The sequence below is a fragment of the Aethalodelphis obliquidens genome, unplaced genomic scaffold, assembly GCF_003676395.1.
Source record: "Aethalodelphis obliquidens isolate GAN/ISIS:26980383/991018 unplaced genomic scaffold, ASM367639v1 scaffold59, whole genome shotgun sequence".
NCBI classification, from domain to species: Eukaryota; Metazoa; Chordata; class Mammalia; order Artiodactyla; family Delphinidae; genus Aethalodelphis; species Aethalodelphis obliquidens.
In genome coordinates this window covers 7776345-7797323 of record NW_020838003.1, presented here as the reverse complement: position 1 = coordinate 7797323, position 20979 = coordinate 7776345, and the positions used below count along the sequence as shown (strand labels likewise).

At 34.6% G+C, this 20979-nt stretch overlaps 1 protein-coding gene across 4 annotated transcripts in view; it reads left to right on the top strand.

Moving 5' to 3' along the window:
* Positions 1-20979, top strand: part of ANTXR2 (ANTXR cell adhesion molecule 2) — a 212511-nt gene that overhangs the window by 20009 nt on the left and 171523 nt on the right. For all 4 annotated transcript variants that reach the window (XR_003428808.1, XM_027087434.1, XM_027087435.1 and 1 more), the window contains exons 8-10: positions 16708-16768; positions 18609-18707; positions 20734-20803. Coding sequence is in view for 3 of the 4 variants with exons in the window: in XM_027087434.1 (XP_026943235.1) it covers positions 16708-16768; positions 18609-18707; positions 20734-20803 (230 nt within the window). In the remaining variant the exon portion in view is untranslated. The remainder of the gene's footprint in view (positions 1-16707; positions 16769-18608; positions 18708-20733; positions 20804-20979) is intronic.

Here is a 20979-nt window from a genome sequence, read left to right as displayed (position 1 = left end):
TAGGAAGTAATCTTGATATACAGTTCAGTGGGTCATTATCTTGAAGAAAGAAGTTAAGAAGGAAGTTTGTTGGGTATTGCAAATGCAGGGAAATTGTAAAAGATCTGGATTTTGTTTGTTAAGTGAGATTTGGTATTAATTCTTGCAAATTGAGCTCTGTGAGCCTGGGTTTGTGATTTCAAGTTTGAGATCTTCATAAGCAGTCTCAGAGCACGCTTTGAGCATGGAGTTCCTCACTGTCTTGATATCTTGAAAGTTTTATAGGCTTTATAGAAGAGTAAAATAAAAATTTGGATTGGAATGTGTGATTGCTTCCTCCTCCAAATATGGTATTTCTTAGCTATCAGTCAGGCAACTCGAACGGGTGGCAGAGTATTTGACTGCGATTGTTGTTCTTTCCATTTTAATGATTAATAGTTTCACTGGAGCTCATAATATTTCTGTTTGGAATTCAGTTGAGCTGCCTCTGGTGATCATTAGAAGCCGGGCCATCCTAAACAGGGTATGGGGAAGTGTAGTGATGAAATGCAAAGCAAAACTCCTGGGCTTTCACAGCTGAGGTTTATGTTTCGTTTTACTGCCTTTTGCTAGAAGCACCAGGAGCAGTTGCTATTAAATATTTATGATATTTTGGTAAACAACATCCTAAAATAGAAGTATTAGAATTATTAGAATTAAAAACCTAGAATTAGAATATATTCTCTAAGCCAAAGCTTTTTCTTTAATCTTTGGGTATTTCTTGAAGGAAAAAAAATCTCAGGTTTTTTCTGACATTTGGTTCTGGAATTTAAAACTTGTTTTTAAAAATCATGTTTTTCAGAAACAGTGAGATTTATTGAATTTGCTTTTGGTAGTATGTAGGCTTTTTTCCTCTTAATAAATGGATCTTTTCAGGAAAAACATACAATTTGATTCTAAAACATATCAGTACGACTAGTGGACAGGCCAAATATAAGTGCAGAATGGAACAGAGATTCAATTATTTTAGGAGTTTACATATGTGTTTAGTTTCAGGAAAAAAATTCAATGTAAAAAAGTAATAAATACTTTTGTAGGTGGATTCAAGGTACATACTCTACAACTGTGATTTGTTTTACAATATAGGAAAATGTATTGACACTGCAAAAGGGAGGATAATTTGACCCTGTAAAAAACAAATCAGTGTATTGTATTTTAAATAGAATTTTATTGTACTTGGGAATTTGTAATTATTTTTATATTTATACTGGGAAGGAGAAAAGACCTCTGTGGGTTTTCCCCTTTGCAATTTTTTTTCTCTATATAAAAGGATTAATTCAAAATTCTCCAGGTGACTAACTGGCTTTTGAAAACTCTCTTTTTGTGGGTTATGACTACAAATATCTCCTTCAAAGAATTAGTAGTTGACTACTGGAGGAGATAAAGTTGTTATTGTTTTATTATATTTATTTGTTAAATTTCACTTTTTACATTTGTATAAGAAAACTTTAGACTGGAATTTCGAACTACAGTGTTTCTCGCCTGAAGTTCTTGATGGACTTTAGCTCAAGTATGTTATGTCGAAAGATTTAGCATGAACTTAGACAAATTTGCGTTATTTTAGCTACACATTATGAACAAAGCCTCTTGAATTTCATCTGGAGGGGGCTGATGGGTATAGCTGTCATCTCATTATAGTTAAACTGCAGCTATTTTGTCACAAAAGGAGTTGTAAGTGATCCTGAGCGAAGCCAGACTCTGGGGAAACCCTAGCAGTAACTTGGGAGAGTAGGCAGGTAGACAAATGGAGCATTACAATCAAAGTTGATCTCACTAATGGTTGAGATTTCTATCAACATGATAATAGCTTGGGATTTCTGCCCACTTTGTAGAAATTTAAGGCACTAAATCAAGCACTTTATCTCTCTTCAAGGCAGAGATTGTACCACCTCTGGTAATAGACAAAAGCTGTACTTCTGCCTCAAATTTGAATTACCCTTTATATTTACAAAGTACCATCATATCTTTAAAAATTATATATGGTATTTAAACACATATAGTGTATTTCAGGGTAAGAGGTGAGAGAAGAGAATCTCTCTCTGTTCTTTATGGTTCACCAAACTAATGGGTAACATGGTACTGTGGAATGTATTTACACAAAGCTAAGCAAATGGAAGAAATCAGAAAATTTAAATCTTTCAGATGTTTGGTACTCTGAAGGCAAAATATTTGCTAAATTGATTGATAATTTATTTTTCCTGCTAGAAGTTATTTAAATACATCTGGCCTTATTAATTGTCAGTGCGTTATTTAAATACATCTGGCCTTATTAATTGTCAGTGCATTAATTTCCCTGAAGTTAATCTTTAATTGAGAAAAAGTGATAACATGGTTTTCTTGTTTTCTTTGTCCTCCCTTCCCCTGCCCACTAAAATCCAGTGACCTAGATGGTCTGGTCCCCTTATTGTAAAAGACATCACATTTTGTTAAGGCATAGTTTGTTTAGAATCAACTTTTTAATCAGCAAGGGTAAGAGTTTAATTTTGGAGCCTTTCTTCATTACAGTTTTTTGGAAAAAGAAGAAACACTATAGTAGTTCTAACTTTTATAACTTCAAAACAAGGGACTGTAAAAGGCCTTTGTTATGAACATATTAACAACTTAATACCTTTTCTAAAATTTATTTGATTCGGAAAATCATTTTAATGCTCTATTTTAATTTGGAGGGAAATGTATCATTTCAAAATTTTTAGATTTCTATCCCAGCAAACATGATACGTACATAACATTTTTTGTACTGTTGGTTTAACCTCTACTCTTAATTAGCATATATGAGGGTTTAGAATTCATTATCTCAAGGAGGTACTGGTGAAAACCTTTTCCTCTTTTTTACCCTCCTTTTCCTGTTGTATAATGTATTCTTTCATTTCCTCATTTATTGAGCTCTTACTATGTTAGGGCATGGTATTAAGCTTGGAAGAGGGGACACAAACTTATATAAGACAAATTCTTTATTCTAAAGAGGCTGGAAAATGACGATTCGAGGTTTGGAATATGGTGGCGCCCTGCAAGAATTACAAAGTGTGGGAATTTGGAAAAGGGAAATTTCAGTGAGTCACCCTATGTGATAAAAAGGAATCCTGTCATGCAGTTTGTGTTAAAATACCAATATGGCTAGAGTAACGTTGGCAGAGAGGTGGAATGAGTTTGGTTATATGAAGTCATGGGAGGCTTTTTGTGGTGGGATCTGAACTGTGCTCTGACAATTGGAGTAGATTTAATTAGAAACAAGGAACACAGAACTTCAGAAACAGCCTGGGCTGAATGGCTAAGGCACAGGAGGGTTTGGCTTGGATGGTGGAATGATGTGGGGGATAAACATTGGTAGGTAGGTTGGATCCAGATTATGGAGACCCTCAAATGTTTGAGTGGTGAAATGGCTCTTTTTGCATAAGTAGTCGAGGAACCATGGAAGATTAATTTAGAGCATGAAATTTATAACAGTGAAAGTTTAGGTGGAATATGCTTATGGTAATGTATGGGATGATTTGAAAGATGAAAAGCTGTGTTATGTCTCTTTCAATAGTGCTTGTGAAACATGGTGAAAGGAAACCTAACATAGTGAAGACGATATGAGATTGGAAAATACGAAGACCTGAGTGTGGGTTCCAACTCTGCCACTGCCTAGCCATGTGACCTTGTGTACCTCCTATAGTGTAATCTCTCTGAGTTTTACAATTCTCATCAGTCAAATGAGGATAATGATATCTATATCAGTGAATCGTTTTGTGAATTAAATTAGATAATGATTAAGAATGATCTAACTCAGAGGGGCTGACTTTAAAACATGTGGTAGGAAACTAGGAATGGCTGGAAGCTAGGACCATGTAGAATGGGATTATTGATCCTTCTGTAGGGTAGTCCACTGAGAGAGATGGCCAACATTCTAAATGATCAATGACTTAGATCTAAAGAGGGGTGGTATTGATATGTGCAAGGATCAGATCTAGCAAATGGGTCGTAACAACAAGGATTTCTAGATGGTGTAGCTGCGCAAAGTCAAGTATCTGGCTGTGCCCTAGTTCCGAATTCTCAGGGCATAGGTCTAGGACCCAGCCAACAACTGGAAAAGAAGATTCAGAATTCCCATGGCAAAAGCTATGTAGAATTTCAGAATCCTCCATTCAGAAAAAAGAGCCACAATTCTTGTGGGGGAACTTGTGGTGCTAATTAGTGATTCAAAGTAGAAATGTTACTTTGTTAAGGGGAAACCACAGGCCCAATGGACTATAGTTCCTTAGGGCTAATTTCAGGCACTGGGATTCTGGGTCTTTCACAATAAAACTAGGTCAAGGACTGCAAGGGAAGCAATTAATAAATTCTCTGCTCTGGTCAGAATTATGTCAGGAACAGGGTGGGACTGAACCTCTAGGTATGAAACTGTTTGATCTTTCTGAGCCAGGCTCTGAAGCGTCTGGCAAATATTAGCTGGCAAATGCTAGTTGTTGTTGTTAAAATTGTGATGGCTGTGAAAACTGGAAATAAAAAGGTAAATGTGGGAAGCTTTAAAAAATTAATAGAACCTGGGAGCTCACTGGATATAGGATGAAAAGGACAGAGAGGGCAGTCAAGTGTAACCTGGGCCTTCCAACCCTGATAATATGAGTATCTAGAAGCATTGAAAGTGAACGCTGTTTTCACAGAGGGGTCAGAGTGTTAGAGGACAAAGTGGAATTGGGCAGGAGGGCAGGGAGAGAAGGTGAATTGGGCCTGGGAAGAAATCCCGGTGGGGGATGTCACTGAGGGAAGTGGAGATCCAGGGAAATGTTCAAATCAGAAAACTGCAGAATTGAGTCATTCTTCCTCCTCTTGTTCTTTCTCCTCTCCCTTGCCCACCAACACAAGGATATAATTCTGTTTTCCACAGATCTTAGAATTGTTAAACAATTATATTTGGTTTCTTGGAAAGGTGATTGTAGAACTTTTATTAGAAAATAAAATTGTATTCAAACTAGGATAGGTCAGACTAACCTGTGAGTACCATGTGGTTTGTAGTGCAGTGTTTCATAAGGCAGTGCTGTGTAAGAGAACATTAAAAATAAAACAAAACCATGATTAGTGAGTAACAGGGAAAGAATAAAAATCAAAGTGATGTGGAAAAGCCCCTCCTTTTTTTCTAAAAACAAGACCATGAGATGTTTTACTCTTTCCAATTATTTCCATAATTTGTTTTTGATAGCACACCTCAAAAATATTAAGCATAAGAGATAAATCAGTTGTGAAGCTGTTTTTATAAATAACCCTGATCCAAAAGAATTAAGAAGACTGCATCCTAGGGGATGGCAGCAAAGTTCCTAAGTGCCTAATGGGGAAGTAAAGGAGCCTAAATAGGAAAGGAATGACTCACACGTGTAGGAAATTTAAATAAAACTGTAATAGATTGTTTACTTTTTTACTGAAAAAAGTAAAATATACATTTAAAAAAGTAACTTCATTCATAGTGCTGGAAATATAAGCTTCATTTGATCTTTGGAGCCAAGTTGTTTTTCTCAGTAATACCTATTGTCGTTATTATTATTTTTAAAAAGTATCTAAGAAAGGTGTCTATGTTTTAATGGAATGAGAAGACATTGCAAAATCATTTTCTCTACAGGAAAATCATTTTCATAGAAGAGGGTACCTAATAAACATTCTGACAAGACTTTAGCTTAAATGCTTTTAGCAGGTTCTGCTATGAATGTCGACTGCTTAGTTGTGGAAATGTCTATTTATAAAATTATGGTTTAATGGAAAACCTAAAGTCTGAGCTAACTATAAAGATATATTCACAGGAAAAAAAAAGTCAAACTGGTACAACTTACTCAAAATTGGAAATCAGTTTCTAGGACTCCTTTTAAAAAGGACTGGCTGTAGCATGAGGCTCACTGTGCATCAGATTCTTCCGGGCTTCCATTTATCCAAGGATCTTTAGTACTGAATATAGATAAGGTGTCTCCTTATAACATCTTTCACATTAATGGTTAGGAAGGTTGGGACCATATTTCCCACCTCCTCCTTTTTTTGCCTAATACAGTGTTGGGTTAGTAGTTATTGCCTAATTCATGTTTATCAATGAATGAATAAATAAAATCCATGCTTCTTGAAAATATTTTTATATTTTTAAAATATAATTATGGTGTGTTTAAGCATTAAAAAAATCAACTCCTTTTTTCTGCCAGAAAATACTTTATTTTGAATTGACTTCTGATTCCATATTATTTTGACTTTATCCTCTTATTTATATTCCACTGTATTAAGACTTCTGGTTACAAGTGACAAAAAGCAAGTTCATACTAGCTTAAGGGAAAAAAAAAAAAAGAGAGAGGTATGGGCTTATCTAACTAACTGGGTGGTCCAGAGGAGGAAATTGCCTCAGGTACAGTTAGATCCAGGGAAACAATCCATGTTCTTAAGGTCTCTCTTTGTAAGTTTTGCCTGTGATTCTATTTGCCTCATTCTCTCCTTGTTCCCATGAGTGGCTGTTGAAAGTAATTGCCAAGTGTTTCAGCTTACATGGGCCTCAATTAGCAAGCCCATTGGAAAGAGAGAGCTGTTGTCTCTGGGCATCAGTATATTCTGTCCCAGTTAAGGACTCTGATTGACTCAGTTGAGTCAAGTGCTTATTCCTGTAACAATTACATAGTCAACAAACATATTTGGACCAGCCTGAGTAACATGCCCACCCCTGTGATGAAAGATTGGGAGCAAGGTGGAGAGGGCTAATGATTGACAGCCTCACCAGGACCACATGGAGTAGAGACCAGTTTTCCCAATAGAAAGGGAACACTTCATAGATGTGTAAGGATGAAAAAATGTTCCGGGTAGGGAAGAAAAATCAATAGTATTACAGTCCACTGTATTAAAATACATTTAAAATATTTTTGACATGTTCTAATAAGGCACTCCATTCCTTCTAAATTCCAATTAACTAAAAAATACAAATAGAAAATTTGCTTTAAAATAGTCATTTAATTTACTGAAATTTTATAATCTTGACATCCTTTGTCCAATGGTCTATTTGCATTTGCATGATAATTTTACTTAATAATAACATGATTCTTTCCTTCTTTCTTTAGTTGGGATTGTAGTATAAGGAAATCAAATCCATTTTGGAAAAATAATTACAGTTTTTTGTGATATTTTGTGAGAAAACTAAAGTGGTGGCATTAGGTTACATAGCGAAAATTAAGTGCCAAATGTTTGCTTCTTAACATTAATCTGTTGGGCTACAAAAGAAGATGACCTTTAGAGCCTCACTTGTTTTTGAAAGCAAATTCAGTTGAGTCGAAGGACATTAAAAAGGGGGATAAAATGGTTAAGATTTATGATTAAATGTACCATCAGTGTAAATTATGATGCGTAAATGCATAATTTCTCAGTTATATCTCATTTTCCCTCCTGAAATAATAATTCCTAATTTATTTGGAAGCATATTTTTGAACTTACTGTGTTCAAGACACTTTTCTGATGTTGGGTTACCGAGATGGATGTGGTACCCTTGACTTTTCTGAGCTTACAAGTTTTAGGGATATGTGTTTGTAAAGTCAATAGAACTGATAAAGCTTTTTTTTTTTTTTTCTATGCTTGTTGCATAGGGAAATAGTTTATTTGCCACTCTGGATTTCTGAAAAATCAAATAGAACAAGTATAGACTTATCATGCTTGTCAGGTCTATTTCATGTTTTATTTAATGAAACAAGGGAGTGGGTAAAGAGGACTAATATGAAATAATATATGCATCAAAATGAAAAACATGTTGGGACTCAATTTCTTTAGATTCTGAACAAATAGTACATTTATTATTACTTTACCCCATAATTTCAGTGCACTTTTTATGGAAAGTCTATTTATCCTTTAGGAAAGCATTAAATGATTATTCTGAGTTTGTGCTGAACGAAAGAAAGGAAAAAAATCAGAGACATATAAACTTTTGTTTCATATCACAATCCACTTTGGGGCGTATTTCTATGGTATAGTGAGAAAGGAAGACCTGCTATTATGATTTGTTATGAAAACGCAACTGAAGAACTTAAGAACTTAAATGTCGTTTCGCTATTTTCTTTCACAATTTGTGATATGGGCATAATTTCACCAACAGTATAATCAGAACTACTCATCTGTTATGTTTGGAACAGAGAGGAGTAAATGGCAATGATTATAACTTACATTCTTCCCTAGATTTATTAGAGTAAAAGTTTGTTTAGAATTTGTCACTTGTGCTTATACTACTCACTTACTTGCAAAGGGAGAGAAAATCCATATTTAGAAATGGGTCAGTGCAGAACATGCTGTATTGAGCAACTGGCATTTTGGAGCTCCAAGCATTTAAAAAAAACAAACACAACCAAAACACGTAACTACAAATTGCAATTGTTTTCCATTGACGTATTACCTCTTAGAGAAAAATATATTTGGTAGGAATGCTTCACACCTAGAGAGAAAATAAAATCATATCTGAATGTTGAAAGGTAAAAAAGCAAACAAGAAAAGATTGTGAGAAACATCTTTCCAGTTGTTTTAGCTGCTTATTTTATCCACATATGTGGCTAATTACTAAAGCTTCATTTTAGGGAGATCTTTTTTGGGGAACTAATGCTGTGCAGTGATTTTTCCTTATGAGATTTAAACTTGGAATGCTTCATATTTGGGATGAACTCCTGTAGTGCTTAAGCTTCTCAGTGAGTCAGAAAAAAAGTAGCTTGTGTTTTTAGACCTTATTATTATTCTTACTGATATTTTCTGACATGCTGTGTGTCATGGAAATTAGCAGTTTCTATTTGTTAGGATACACTGAAGGTATTTGTAAATTATCTGTAACGTTCTGTTGTACATTATGGTGTATACTCAAAGTCAGTGTTAGAAAATTATTGCCAGAATGAATATTTTGAATTTTGAATAAGGTTAAAAATGTTGGAGATGTTTGGGTAGCATATTGAATTTAAGTGTGAAGAAATAATCTGTTTTTTGGGGAAAATTTTTTTTATTTAGAATTGACCTTAAAAAAGAAGGTCACATTCATTCAATGGGACTTAATATCCTTTTGCTCTTTCACATATACTATCCAGAATCAGCCCTCTTTTTAAAAGAAGATGCATATCTTAAATTTGTTTCTTTTCATGTTGTTTTTATTGTTTTTTTTTCTCTTTGTTAAAAAAAAAATTTATTTTTGCATTTGGCTCAATGCCTTATGAGCGCCATTGATTACCAAAATTTGAACTATACAAATAAGTTTTCCTTTCATTGTGTGTGACCAAAGATGTGATTTGATTGACTCAAGTAGCCCCTCATTAAGCTCTGTAATTTTAAATATACTTAACTGTTCATTGTTACATACCCTATTTATTTGTCTTATAGCCAAAATGCTTGTGCTTTTTATTAGAAAGTTTTACATTTACTCTTCTATTAATTCAATAAATATTAATTGAGAAGCTGCTGTTTATAACATTGTGTTATATACCTTTTATATTAGATTGGTTTTAAATATGAAGTATTATTATTCATTATAAAAGTTTTTACATAGTTTCTTCTGGAATGGGCTCTATTTTCCAAATACAGTATCCTTACCATCACCATTTAGAAACTGCAAAAAATATAGATTTTTAAAATCTGTCTTGGTTTATACTAGTTGTAGGAAGTGGGTTTTTGTTTGTTTGTTTCATTTAAACTGGATGCTTGATCTTCAAATCATAAGACCTAGATATTGCTCCCAAATTCAACATGAACTTCCAAGACACTGTAGGTCCTAAGTAATATTTTACTTCATCCCCCCCCCCATCTTAACTAATTCCATGCTAAATTTTATCTTGGATATAGCCCAACTATAATTCTCCACTAATTAATCCCATTTTATTTTCAATGCCAGAAGAAAAAGGCCACAGCTATATTCATTGTATGCATTTTTTAGGGCCATGATATGGCTTTTACTACTCCCTACATGTTCCATATTTGTCATTATAGCATGTCCCTTATGTAAACATGTTCAGGAACTTACAAGATCTCAATATGGTTTCATATGTATCTTACAAGATACTCAAAATATCGTTGTTTCATATGTATCTTAAAATATCTAAGAAAGAAGAAATCAAGTCTGATGCTATATGGTTGTTTCTGCTATAGATGTTTCTGTGATTAACACTGTCACTTCACCTGGTTATTATTCAGTCCTTATAAAGATCTGATCCTAACCCTATAGTCAAGCAGGATAAGAAATTGCTTCGTGGCCACTGGGATTCTTGGAAGAGTTGTGTCTCTGACTTAGCAGCGGTTCTCACATGGCCACAAATCTTGCCAGATCTGGCTCCAAAGTGCGTATCTGCCCCTTGTTGCTCTGTATGCAAATTGGGCCTTTAGTGAAATCCTGCAGCCTGACCACATGCACTAGACGCAGACTTAATCCAAATTAATTTGGAATATGCCTGGAATATCCAGGGTGAAACACCATTCTGATACTCCAAGTTGAACTTCTGGAAAGGGACAGCACAATGGAATCTACTTTCATCTCCTGCCAAACATCTGTATCTCAGAGAGGCCAGCAGGCAGAGCTGACTCCTAAGGCTGCATCTAGTCTTTCCACTAACCAAAACTAACCCAGAGGGGGCCATTACCAACCTTATCTTATCCTACCCCACTCCCTTGACAAGTAGAGAAATTCATGTTTACGGAGTTCACCAAACTATTGAGAGTATTCTGATGATCTAAATTATACAGAGAACGTATCGAAATTGTATACAAGTTAGAAACAACAGAAAATAAATAGCTATAATTTGTAAGGATGAATGCTATTGTTCCGCCTGCAGTTTTATCCCAAACAACTCAGAAGAGGGGAAATACTTGGATTTTCACTTTCTTATGACATGTATTCAAGACAAATACATTTTAAATAGGACAGAAAGTTTTGATAATGAGAAACGACAGTGACTGTTATAGGGATTAAATATATAAAACCATCTTTAGGCATTTAATTCACAGTTTGGGACAACAAGCTGGAATGTAGACATTTTACACAAAGTAACAGAATTTAGAATTCTATATATTTCAGCATCTTTTCTATTATAGATTTTTATCGGTTTATGAACACAGGTCTTGCAGATGGTCTTGTGTATACCATCAGCTGCTCTGCCTAGACCTCTCCCTCCTGGAAGTTCACACTTTTATCTCCTACCCAACCTGTGCCCTGTGGGTGTAAATGTAGGCTGAAAACGTTTAAAGACCCTGTGGTTCACAAATACTGGAGGGAAAGAGACTAAGAAAAAGAGTAACAGAGGGACAGACATGTAGGCAGACCTTGTTTTCCAATGTTGGCATCCCATTTTAGAAAATGTTTTCCCTCATGCTGCTTGCGTTTCTTGCTTTTCTAATGTTTATGTTGCCTGCATTTCCATGTATAGGGATTTTCATGGCTTAACAAAATATCCTCCTGAGGATATAATCCTGTCCAGGTTGTTCGAAGGGTCATGCATTCACATGTTGACATTCATATATTAGTATGAATGCGTTCATGACATGAGAACAGCTATGTTGAAGTAGAATATTTGGGGAGATAGGGCAAACGTGGATCATGACTGTGATTAGAAAAAGAGTGTCTCTGTGTGTCTAGCAACCCAGGTGAGACAATGAGAGGGGAGGGACAAAGACTCATTTAGTCTGTATCAAAAATTTGCTGCTCCACATCAAGAAAAAATAGAGAAAAACCAAACCAAACCAAACAAAATCACCAAACTTCTGCCTTCTGGCTCTGAATGTGCCTTTCTGTTTCCAGGACTCAGGCAAATTCTAGAGTTTTAGAACTATAAAACCTAAATACCACTGACATCATTACTTTTATGGACAAAAAAAAAATCTGTCCTGGGCTTTCCTGGTGGCGCAGTGGTTGAGAGTCTGCCTGCCGATGCAGGGGACACGGGTTTGCGCCCCGGTCAGGGAGGATCCCACATGCCGCAGAGCGGCTGGGCCTGTGAGCCATGGCCGCTGAGCCTGTGCGTCCGGAGCCTGTGCTCCGCAACGGGAGAGGCCACGACAGTGAGATGACACATATAAAAAGTAATTTCAAATGGATTATACAGATTTGTATATAAGAGCTAAAATCAGAAATGTCTAAAAGAAAACTTAGGGAAAAATCTGTCCTAAGATCAAATAACAAATTAATTTTTCTAAGCACCGTTTGATTTTAGTTTCCAAGTGCTTGTTGTGTTCTTATACCAGTATTAGGACCTCTGGTATAGCTTGTTGTTCTGGTAGCCTGGCTTGTCTTTTAGCTTCTGGATGATGCTGAGAAGTAAAAAGTACAAGTGTTTTATCTGTACAAAACCAAATTTGAGAAAGAAAGCAGTAATAAAGTAAGACAATAGAGAAAAATAAATACATAAAAAGAGAGAGGCCCCTAACCATTTGGGTATCCCATATATTACTAACTCATAGGATGATCTACAATTTGAATTTATTCACAGTCAGTGGTGTTGGGAACTTTAAAACAAACCTGTAAAACCCCCATAAATAAAGGTGAAAGCTTAGTGACATAATTTTGAAGATAAGAAATAAGTCTGATTTTAGATTGTTTTTGATAGTATAAAAGGTGTCCAGGCAAAACAAGCAGGTGAATTTCACTAGTTTGTTGGATATTAGGTTTTGTAATGGGTAGACCATTTATCACAAGTCTGGAGGGTGGCAGAGGGCACTGGTTAGAGGAATGGGCTTTGGACTCAATCAAACCTGGGGAGATCTGGCTCTGCTATTTAAAAGCTAATTGTTCTAGGACAATTTTTAAAAATCTCTCTTAAGTTCCAATTTTCTCATCTGTAAAATGGGGATAAAAATAGTATGCATTCTTAAGACTTGGAAGGATTAATTGAAGAAATTTATATAAAGTGCTTAGCACAGTTCCTAGAACATAATAAGCACCCAACAAATGGTAATTATTATTATTGTTAGAAATTCTTTTGAATTTTTGACTGCTGCTGGTTGTACTGAATTTACAAAGTTTGACTTTTTTCATCCGTATTAACATTTGAGGATTTAAAAGTAGGGATTAGGTACTAATGTACATATTTTTTTCATTTATAAATATTCCTTAATACTAATATTATTTTTTAAGTGAACAGATGCTTCAGTAGTATACTTTTTTCATGGTGATCATCAAGTTCTTTGCCAATTTATATATATATATATATAATATATAAATGGACTCCAAAGTCTCAAATGATGCAATTTTGCATCTAGTGTGTTGATGACTTAGAGAACCCTGGTTTTATTAATAGCATTTGGTTTGCCTTTAAATTCGTTCTATGGTGCTATTAGCTCTCTTGATGTCAACTAAGGCCGAACTTTATTGGAAACTATTTTCTGTTTCTGTTGAGACTTAATGAAGGCAGATGGCAACACATATTTGAAGAAACATCCTTACAAGGTCCTCTGTTGTACAGGTGATGAAAGTGCAGAGTATGAAAAATAATGCATCAGTTATCATAGATGGGACACCTGATCCAGTGTTCAATCAATCAATAACAGTATTTAAGTTGGTAAAAATTAACTAGTGTTTAAAAATAGTTGTCCCATCTGTCAGTTGTCATTTAGTGATGACAATTTTAATATAATAGGTCCAGTTTGAGGTCTTGAGCATTTGAACTTGTGCAATTACTTGGCGAGACTAGATTATGAAGTGCTTTGTATTTATGGAAGTGCTTGTTTAAAAATTTAATGTAAACTATTTGCATATGAATATTAAATCACAGCAACATCTAGTTGTTCTTTTCTTAAAATAGCAACATGGTAAACTCTAGATAGAAAAACCAAATTTAGAGCAAATTTTATTTTCTAAAATGCATACACTTTCTTCTCTCATTTCTTTCCCCATCACATTTTCTTGCTTTCTATTTATCATGTGAAGATGGTTTTGGTGAACTTAGTTTCAAATTACGGGTCTTTGGATTTCCAACCTTTACAATTTTTTGAAAGGCTAGATGCTTTTTCACATAAATTAACTTTATTTTGCTTTATCTTGGTCTTTTTATGATTGTTGATTTGCTTTCTAGATAGACATATTTAATATTCTCATTAATTCGTGCATTCAATCTGTATTCTCTAAGCATTTTTGTTGTTGTTGTACTGTGTGTACAAAGCAATGTGCTAGTCTTGGAAGGCTAGCACAGTATAATATGATCCCATTTCTATGCTCAGAGTTTGTCTTCTAATAGAGGAGGTGATTCAACACTCAATAAGATCCTAAGAAATAAAAAAAATCAAAATAAACTTTAGAGAAAGGTAGTAGTGTTCTGAGGGGAATTCATCTAGATTTTGTCAGATGGTGATGCCAGTTTAATGACTCATGGTCTAAACTGCTTGTCTTTCAATGAATGTGTTACCTGAATCACTTTTTCATTCAATAATATCATTTCTATAGAACTCATTTTGTTAAAATAATTAAGTATGAATATTAAACTAATGTAAGGGTATTCTTATATATAAATGTATATTATACAAGTTACTGCAAGATGTAACCAACCTTTAGTTATTCTTAATCTCTGCTTAACGTAATTTAATTTAATTAATCTCAGACTTGAATAGAACATAAATTTCTAAATTATCCTGAACTTATTCTTGAAAATCAAAATACTTTACAGGGGATAAACAGGGTCTGACTTCAGAACAGTAGACCATCAATGGACCTTGAAGGTGTTTATTCTCCAGTCTTAAGGAGAGATCCATTAGAATTGATCATTTGATCTTGCTATTAGAACTACCATTTTAGAAATGTTATGATGAAATACATCAAATCAAAAGAGGAAGTCAACACAAACATTTGTCTTAACAGTTTGAGATCTGATTTAATTATGGCCAATATTTTTAGGAGAAAGAAAACCAACATAATTTCAGAAATTCACACAGGTCATTCTGGGTTGCATAGTCTTTGACACAGCTTTTGGAAAATCTCTTTATAATTTCTTGATTTACCTTATTCTAAGGAATTTTTTAAAAAATGATTTCTATTTCCAATACATGCAATCTTTAAGCCTCTCTCATAATTTTCTTGATGTTCAAAACATTTTTCTGTAATGCTGATAGAGGTATGCCTAAAATAACTAGTAAAAAGATTGTAAGCTGTAAGATCAGTCCGTTTCCTTAACAGGATTTATTTTAAAATAAATTCTTTCAAGAATTGTTACCAGATAAAATAGATTTGGGGGGCTTTATGTTTTCTTTTGACCGTCCATTTTCGAGGCTCAGTTCTCATTTTTATTTCAAATTGGTCAAAACTAAAGCAATAGTACCCCAATTTTGCCAGTTAGGATATTATTAGCTTCATATTCCTTTGGCAAATCTTTTGTATTCTGTTCCTTTCAGAGTCTTGTTATCTGAATTATGTCAAAATATTTAAAGATGTTAGTGATTTGAGATACTTCCTTTCCAAGAGGACACATTAACCTTTGACAATGGTCCTCAATTCTTAAATGAAAAAAGGTACTCACTCGTCAAAGGAGTGTTGATTATCGAAGATAAAATAGCAGACCACAAGGTGTTTGGGCCCTGACAGTCTTTGGGTGACTCTGGAATCTCTTTGGTTATTTATGAGTTTAAATAGACCTCACTTGGAATTTCTCAGATATAATATTTTATTCTATTTGTTTCCTAATTACTAAAGCCTCAATCACTCAGTGAAAAGTGGATTCCCTGGGAAATGACCTTAAAAAGTGCAAATGTTTCCTCTTTCAGAGAGGCATATTCAGCAACAAAAATTCCGTGATTTGACCCAGCTGTATTTTAGAGTCTGACAATTTATATTTCCATTGTTATTAAAGAAAGCACAGAAAGCATTTCTATATCCTGCTACAGTCCTTCCTTCCTGTTTTAGTTATGAACAGGAGATGCTAGAAACTACTGTACATCATCTGTCTTTAATGTCTGTCAAGAAAAAAATGTCGTTCAAAGATCATCTGGAACTTGTCTGCCTTTGCTAATGTAGTGCAGAGCAGTTCTAAAAATAAAGGCAGGATTGTTGAGTCCATTAGGAGCAGCTTATTTCATCATTGTTGTTTTTCGCTTGTAGCCTTGTGCCTTGTATGGTGGTTTCTGTTTCTCAGAACAAGCTAAGAAGAGCCATTCTGTTCCTGTGCTCTGGGAATGCTGGAGTAGAGAGTCTGTCTTTTTGAGAATAATATTTGGCTCATACAAGGGGCCTGTGTTCTGCAAGTGTAATGTTTGATGCATGTAAGGAGGATTAGCGTCCCTGGGAATTGAGGCAGAGAAATTGAATAGAAATGCCAGAGTCAAATAAAGAAGTGTTTATTTATTGATATTATGTTGAACCTTTTAATAGAAAACATTAAATTAGCATAATTAAATAGGAGGTCTGATTTTGCTATCTTGTTTTTGCCTGATGGGAAATTCAGCATTGATTTTATGGCTATCAGGAAATTTTAGTTATCTTTTCATGTCTAACGTTCCCAGACTTTGAGGCAACAACCCACTTTATCTGTGCTTATCTGTATTTATTCTAATCAAATAAGGGTTCCTACAGAATACAATCTTAGAATATATGCTGAAAGACGACACAGAAATTTCCTAAGAGCTTGGTAGCTATATACAAGATGGTTAATAAAATTTTCTCTGCCATCTATTGAAGTTAAAGGGAGGACCACAGATTATTAGTAACCTTATAATTCACTTTACGTGTTATGATTTAGTGCTATACCTTGGTCTTCTTTTTTTCCTTTTTAGATACTAGCTCAGTCGTGCACTGAAATCCTGGAATTACGGCCCTCAAGCGTCTGTGTGGGGGGTAAGTGGTTAGAATTTAAAAATACCTTGTAAGAAGTTGTACTTTTTTCCTAGTTAAAATATACAATTTGAAACTCATGTTGGAAAGAGAATAGCAAAATTAATTTTTTGGCATCTTTTTCTGTAAGAATTTTTAAATAATTCCTTGAAATATTTCTATTTTAAATTCAAATTTTTAAGATTGGAGTGTTATTTTAAATAATGAACATATTGTGCGACAGGCTTTTAAAATCTTCTGTATATTTAGTTCATGTTTGAGACCTTTCCTATGACAAGTAAAATAGAAAATTTTCTCTTTTATCTGATTATACAGTCAGGTATCTGTAGACTTTGAGCTCCGTGCCTTGATGACCTGGCCAAAGTACAGTACATGCCAGCTCAGGGCCCCTAAAGAAGTGATTTATGGGTGGAGGGCAAGAAATAAGCAGGTGGCTTCATCAGCTGTTCTAAGAACAGACTAGGATTTTAGCACTTTCAAGCCATCCGCCCCAAAGAGAGTGCGGTTCTCTCTGGCCTATACTATTTCTACTTCAGGTCTTACCTGGAGTTCATTTTAACCTGACTTTTCTTTCAAAAGGAAAAACATTGGGTCTGGTGGGGAAGGAAATGTGCTGTGCAATTTACTGCAGAACCTCCCAACTGCTGGACATGGGATGAAGTTCTACATCTTTTAGACTCCTCCATTAATGATTACTGAGACATTCAAGAGGAACAGTGCATTTGAACATTCCAGAGCAGGATGGCGTTCTATGCATTTAGAATTTTACCTAATCCTCATAACAACACTATTCGACAGTTTTAGAATCCCGCGTTCACGGATGGGGAAACTGAGACAGAGACATGTTCAGTACTTGCTATTAGTAAATATCCTGTTAGACTCTTGTCTGTCTCACTCCTAAAGCTCATGTTCTTTTTCTGAGCCACATTTTAAGTTTCACTTGCACTTTATTTTAACTTATAAGAAAATTCCTTTCATAATACACTGAATGGAGAGTGGCATGGCAGTATTTTCTTCCACAGTTAATTACTCTATATGTGTTAGATTATTTCAGATAGGAGGTCTCCGAGAGGATTGAAAGTTGATCACTATTAAAATAGTTGACATACCACCTTGCAACTAAGCAGCAAACATTTAGTTGCCAATCAAAACATTGATTGGCAGCTAAAATTTTCTTCTAGCATATTATTTCACTTTCTAACATTTAGTGACTGTTCCTCTTACACAGAATATGAGTTCAATCAACCTCTTTTACCTATTGGCCATAGACTTTTATTAGTCCAAAATGCATGACCCTTGATGAGTTATAAGTTTGTATGCAACAGAAAATAAAACTGGAATTAAGGATGTGAAGAAGCTGTTAAAGAAGAACTATGTACAGTGTCATAGATTACAGAAAATATAATGCATGACTGTTCTAAGAACCAGATAATATGAGGCATTAACTTCTTTACATTCTCATACCTCAGTTCCTAGACAAGAGGAAAACAAAATTTTCTTTCCTGTGGATATTTTCTTCAGGATAGAATTTGGGCAAGTTTGTATCGTATTTGTCTGGGATGACTGTCATGCTTCAATTCTAAAATCTTGGTCACTATTGGAAAACACTTTGTTCAAAAAATAAAATAACGCATCTCTACGTGGCAGCGAAGAGTATCTTCACTGTACATACCTGTAGGGTCTAAGAAAGCAAGTAGGACCATGTCTTTGTTGTTATTACTTGGCTGAATAGTACTAAAAAATTCATTCTTTGTATCTTGATACTTTTGTTTCAAGTTACGCTTTTTGTTGTTGTTTTTTGTAAAGTAATGATTAAATTTTTTATTTTTCCTTTTACTTCTAGAGGAATTTCAAATAGTTTTGAATGGAAGAGGATTCAACTTGGGCAGTCGGGATGGCCGTGTTCTCTGTACTTACACTGTTAATGAAACATACACAAAGAGTAGGTCTCCATAATTTCAATATTGCTTTAATATCTCCATAGTATATCAGCATCAAGTGTTTTCCTCTTTTCCCCAACTGAAACCAACTATGCTATATTTTTTTTTATCAGAGGGGAAAGAAAGGAAGTCCAATGATAATACAAGTAGTAATAATAATTACTTAAAAGTTATTTAATAATGGCAACATTTGTTCATAAGTTAATAAATGCTGGACCCCATCCTAAGTAGCCTCATTATACAAATGATGCCCTTGTGGCTGAGAGTCAAATAACTTGCCTGTGGTGACACAAGTAATAATGGGCAGAGCTGAGAGTCGAACCCAGTTTTCCTGACTGTACTCCGTACGGACTTTATCCACCGCCTGATTTAATTGCCTCTTTCTCCAGATTTGTTTCTTGTCACTCTTGCCTGAAAATCAAACTGTCTTGGACTACTCTACTACTTATTGCCTTATTTTATTGCCACTTGTTATCTTTATCTAATTTCCCAATAATTTGTCAGCCAGTTTCCTGAAGACGGGCTTTTTGCCTTATAGATATATCTCCAATGCCCACCTGGCACAGTGTTTGTTGATAATTATCATATTTAGGGAATTAGGTTTTATTTTCCCTCACTTGGCTTTCAAAAAAGGAGAAGATGAGTGTAACATTTTTATCTTCATTTTGAGAAAAACTTCTGCTCTTTAAATAGATCTTAGTATGCTGAGCGTTTTGGGTCTCTATTAAGACATTTTCTCCTCATTGATGATTATATTGTCTTCTAAAATTTTATACAGTAAGACAGATGCTGCAACTCTGTGAACTCTGGTGGAACTATTTTTTGAGAGGTTCATCTACAATTTTGTTGTTTATCTGATGGTTCTAAACCCTCCAATTAGCACAGCTTTGGCTACATACACAGTCACTGCTCCATATTTTGTTGAATTAAAGTGGTGAGGATCTCAGCATGGTAAATGCCATCAGTAATTCCTCTCTTTCTTATTAAGATCATCATTTTGGTAAGGAAAGACAATAATATTAGTTAAAAACTTTCTTCCTAGTAGGTTCTACAACTGAAGAGGACAAAATAATTTTACCGTTTTTATTCAGTAGTCATCTGTATCTAAGCATTAGCTTTACCTTACTCCTTTTGATTACATATTTGAGTTGATTATAATATAAACATATTTTACACATAACTACATAGGATTGAATTTATTAAAGTAAATTTCAAATAAATTGAGTCAGATTGTATTTTCATCATTTGTATTCTAATATTATCTATCTAATTATGTAACTTTTCTGAGTATTTATAGTCTAGATCATTTTTCTCATATGCTATTAAAATTGCAAGGCAATTTAAGCATTCTATAAAATGTGTTTATATATTATAAACCCAATTATTTTGGGCTTCCCTGGTGGCGCAGTGGTTGAGAGTCCGCCTGCCGATGCAGGGGACACGGGCTCGTGCCCCGGTCCGGGAAGATCCCACATGCCGCGGAGCGGCTGCGCCCGTGAGCCATGGCCGCTAAGCCTGCGCGTCCGGAGCCTGGGCTCCGCAACGGGAGAAGCCACAACTGTGAGAGGTCCACATACCGCAAACCCCCCCCCCAAAAACCAATTACTTCATTAAACTCTTGAAAGAAATGTATTAGCCTTTGGACATTTGTCTTCTCTATCATTTTTAAATTCTGCTTTTAAAATATATATAATTTTTCCTTGAAAATCTAATATATTGGCAAAATTGAGGGAGAAAAGGTGATAATTTTATAGTATCTACAAGCTGTATGTGAACTTTATCTATATCAAAAAAACATAATTTATGATTTACCAGTACTATATGTCAATGAGGCATATAATCTCTTCCTGTTTTTCATTCTGTGTTCCTTCTCCTCTTTCTTTAGATGAGTATCTTTTTGTTTTTTTCATGCTAATATATCTAATGTCCCACACTTGAACTCTGATTGCTGCGTCTCTTCATATTTTTAATAAAACTGTGTGAGATACATAAAACCCTTTATTGATTAAATGACATTTTATTTTATAGGTGTAATGCCAGTGAGTGTGGAAAGTAATTCTATGCTTTGTCCTGCACCTACCCTGAATGAAGTTGGACAGTAAGTACTTTATGAAAAACATTTAAAAACTTTTTAGCTACAAATTATAAGGAAATGGTCACAAAATATACATTGGTTGTTTTATTTTATCTTTTCTTGATATACAGATTAAACATGAAATAATAAATCCTAGACAAATCACTCTGGTTAGTACTTTAACTATACATATTCTTAGT